Source organism: Crocodylus porosus, unplaced genomic scaffold (assembly GCF_001723895.1).
Source record: "Crocodylus porosus isolate Cpor-Errol unplaced genomic scaffold, CroPor_comp1, whole genome shotgun sequence".
In the NCBI taxonomy this organism is placed as follows: Eukaryota; Metazoa; Chordata; order Crocodylia; family Crocodylidae; genus Crocodylus; species Crocodylus porosus.
In genome coordinates, this window is record NW_017728886.1 from 145,277,206 (window position 1) to 145,281,178 (window position 3,973).

General features: G+C 41.6%; 1 protein-coding gene and 1 long non-coding RNA gene across 4 annotated transcripts in view; one reads left to right on the forward strand and one right to left on the reverse strand.

Annotated features, from left to right (window-relative positions):
- Nucleotides 1-1,993, reverse strand: part of LOC109315004 — a 3,282-nt gene extending 1,289 nt beyond the window's left edge. Inside the window, exon 1 of the long non-coding RNA XR_002102409.1 lies at nt 1,024-1,993. This is a non-coding gene — a long non-coding RNA (uncharacterized LOC109315004). The remainder of the gene's footprint in view (nt 1-1,023) is intronic.
- Nucleotides 1-3,917, forward strand: part of LOC109314978 (serpin B6-like) — a 20,998-nt gene extending 17,081 nt beyond the window's left edge. For all 3 annotated transcript variants that reach the window (XM_019542401.1, XM_019542419.1, XM_019542411.1), the window contains 2 exons: nt 1,993-2,160; nt 3,164-3,917. In XM_019542401.1, the coding sequence (XP_019397946.1) occupies nt 1,993-2,160; nt 3,164-3,568 (573 nt within the window). In that variant the 3' untranslated portion in view covers nt 3,569-3,917. The remainder of the gene's footprint in view (nt 1-1,992; nt 2,161-3,163) is intronic.
- Nucleotides 3,918-3,973: the final 56 nt, after the last annotated feature.

Consider the following 3,973-nt stretch of genomic DNA (forward strand, 5'->3'; position numbering starts at 1 on the left):
TAGAACAGGATGGGTTTCAACACTGACAAGTGTAGGGTACTGCACCTGGGGATGAAGAACCAGCAGCAGATCTACAGGCTGGGGAACTCCCTTCTCATCAGTGCAGAGGTAGAGAAGGATCTTGGAGTCATTATTGAGGCCAATATGAACATGGGCTGACAGTGTGGCCAACCGTACCTTGTCATGCATCCACAGATGCATCTCAAGCAGGTCCAAGGAGGTGATCCTCCCCCTCTGTGAGACACTGGTTAGGCTGCAGTTGGAGTATTGCAGTTCTGGGTGCTGCACTTCAGCAGGGATGTGGACAGCATGGAGAGGGTCCAGAGGAGGGCCACTCACATGGTCAGGGGGCACTAGGGCAGGCCCTATGAGAAGAGACTACGGGACCTGAATCTGTTCAGCCTCCACAAGAGAAGGCTGAGGGGGGATCTAGTGGCCTGTTACAAACTAGTCAGAGGGGACCAGCAGGCATTGGGGAAGGTTTAGGCTAGATATCAGGAGGCGCTACTTCACGGTCAGGGCGGCTAGGATCTGGAACCAACTTCCAAGCGAAGTGGTGCAGGCTCCTACCCTGGAAGTCTTTAAGACAAAGCTAGACAAACACCTTGCTGGGGTCATTTGACCCCAGTACTTTTTCCTGCCAAGGCAAGGGGTCAGTCTTGATGATCTGCTCAGGTCCCTTCCGACCCTACTAACTATGAAACTGACAGACATTAATTTCCCCTCAGGCCAGGTAGCAGAGAGCTGATCAGGTCCCTAGTTCTGGGGTAGTCCATGTGGGACGTCACCACAGGAGCCACAGAGCCTAGAAACAATCCATGGACTGAACTGGCAGGAGACCCTTTCTGTTGGAATCGCACCTGTTTCATTGGAAACTGGTCAAAACAAACAGAAAAACACTTTTGATTCCACAAATGTGTATTTTCCAATCAAACAAAATACAGTCGTAAATACAAAATACAATTCAGAAGATTCCTGTGTGACCACTCTTTCTTTCTCTTCTTCCGTGTCCCTTCAAAAAACTAGAAAAAATTGGATATTGAAGCCCTAAAACTAGGGCAGTTTGGATTTAGGGTGTTGGTTCTGTATGTCGTATGGAATCTGAATGTTGAACTGCAGTTCAGTTCTGCTTTTTCAATTAGGGCCTGGCATTATTTAAACTAATGGTTTCTGTTCCGTTTAACTAAAAATATTTTGCTTGACATGAAACTAGGCTGAAGACAATATGATGAGTCTTGGATTAAATTTGTCTTTCTATAGAGTATCGTCTTTGTTTTTAGTTTGGCTTGTTTGGTGTATTTAACTTTTTAGGTCCTTTCCTTGCTTTTGATTCAAGAACCAGGTTATATTGGGAGAAAGGTGGGATTGTTTTATTTGCTTGGGTTTTTTCCTAAAATTGAGCCTGAAAACATGGAGGGGACTTTTATGCAGAGGTGACTTCTTATTGAAATAGCATGCTAATATTAGCTTATGCACCATAGGAAAATGGCAGGAAGTAGTAAAAAATAAAATAGGTAAGTGAAGGGAAATGTGATTGTGTTTGGCATTAATAGCCTCAAAACTTGAATTTAGTTGTTCTTATAACATTAAACATGACGCACATTTTAGACCGTGCCTTTGTATTTCTGTGACGTCAGGGCTTAAATAAGAAATGGCTAAACATAAGTCATTCCCTGCCTATTTCAAGCAAGTACTAAAACAGGTCAATAAAATTGATTTATTTGTCAAGAATAAACAGCATAGGAACACAGAAAAATGCACATTTGCCTAAATGCAGATTCCACAGAAAGATTTCATATAATCCCATTCTTAATTCATAAAAGTAATGGTTTCCCCCTCTCCTTTTCAAAAGGTCAAAACAATGATAATTTCCCTACAAAATATTATTTGAAAACAGACTGGACAAAGATCTCAAATGATGTCCCACTTTTCCTTATCAAGTACCAATACGCTAGCTTTGTATTACTTATTGACATACTTACATATTTTTAGAATGAGAGCAAACCAGTGCAGATGATGTTCAGGAAAGCTAAATTCAACATGACATACATACAAGACTTCCAAACCAAAATCCTGGAGCTCCCTTATATCGATAATGAGCTGAGTATGATCATTTTGCTTCCTGATAACATTGAAGATGAAACCACTGGCTTGGAAAAGGTAAGGCACTTTTACCACATGCAAATACATCTGGAATATCTTGCTAGGGAAGTGAGTTTGGTTAAGTCTTATTGAAACCTCATAATTCAAATCTCAGTCTCCTAAATCACCAGGTTTAGCAAAGGAGGCAGTGGGATACAATCTTTGTGCTTAGCAATGGAAATACCTTGTGTCCCAGTTGAATAAGTCTCATGATGTACAGTTCCTGGAGAGAGAGACACACACACACCTTGACAAGAGGGCCATGTGGATTCAGGCTAAAGACAGAACATAGCAGGCAGTTTTTCAAAGGGGTTTGTGGAGTAACTGCTGTGTTCACAAAAAAGCAATTAATGTTTGACACATCTTCTTTTCTAAAACTGTTGCAGGTTTAGGAAGGTGCCCCCATGGTACCTAATAGTCTGTCTGAAGGCTGCTTCATATGACAGTTTTAACGATACTCTCCATTCCAGAGATACATGATAAGGTTGCCAAAGGATGATTAAATAGTAGGGTAGCACTGACATTCGCAACCTCTGCTACATGTTAAGTCAGTGGAGTCTTGTCACTAACATGATGCCAGGATGATCATTTTTGTGGTTAAGGCAGTGGCCTGTGATTTAGGAGGTCTGGGTTTGATGCCTAGCTTTACCATAGACTTTAACCAAGTGTTGGCCCGTCTGTGTCTGATGTTTTCCATATATAAAATGGGACTATTCTCATAGAGTAAACACTAATGAGATACTCCCAGTGAAATTAAGGCCTCTTTGTGGTTTTCATGGTACACATCCATACTAAATAACAGTCCCTGGCCCTTACCCGTACTATCTAAAAACAAACATGAATCTTTGCTAAGCATTACTTTTGGCTTCGTAATTCAGCAGCAACATTTAACTACAGCCCTGGGGAAGATGCTTATCTCTCCTGTGCAGATGCATGAACAGTGGTCACTGTTCACTTCATTTAGTGCTCATGGTGTTTCACCCATCTGGGTTTTGTTTTTTTGTTTTTTTCCTCTCCTTAGCTGGAAAGAGAACTTAGCTATGAGAAACTTACGGACTGGATAAATCCAGAAATGATGGACTACACTGAAGTGGAAGTTTCTTTACCCAGATTTAAACTAGAGGAGAATTATGACCTGAAGACTTTGCTGAGCAGCATGGGAATGCCTGATGCATTTGACCAAAACAAGGCGGACTTATCTGGAATGGCAGGCAACAAAAACTTATATCTGTCGGAGGTGGTTCACAAGTCCTTTGTAGAAGTGAATGAAGAAGGCACTGAAGCAGCAGCTGCTACTGCAGCTGTGGTCGTGATACGGTGCGCAATGATTGTACCCAGGTTCACTGCGGACCATCCTTTCTTCTTCCTTATCCGCCACAATAAAACTGCCAACATTCTGTTCTTTGGCAGATTTTGCTCCCCGTAACAGAGAAATGCAACAGGTACCCCAGTAAAATTATCGCTGCTACTATTTAAGGTCTGTTTTGGCCATGTGCAGCAAGATTCAAATTCATAATGAACTTAACTACATAATGCCTCTTCTCTGTGCTTTGACCACTTTCTACAGCGTTCTATGCAAATACAGTCAGAGCTTTAACTAACAGGTTCTCTTGGGGGACTTTTCATGGCTTTCTGGAAGATGCCTTCCTTTTTTTTCCTTTTTTTTTTATCTGTGTCTAAGTTCTGAGTACTTTCACCTTTAGCAATATTTGAGTTAGCCAGAATTTCCTTGCCCAGTGCTCACTTGCTTTTTCATAAGAAATTACACTTTCACCAAGATGGTTCTCATCCATGGGATTGCTAAACAGCAAGTGACTTGTAAAATCTAAGA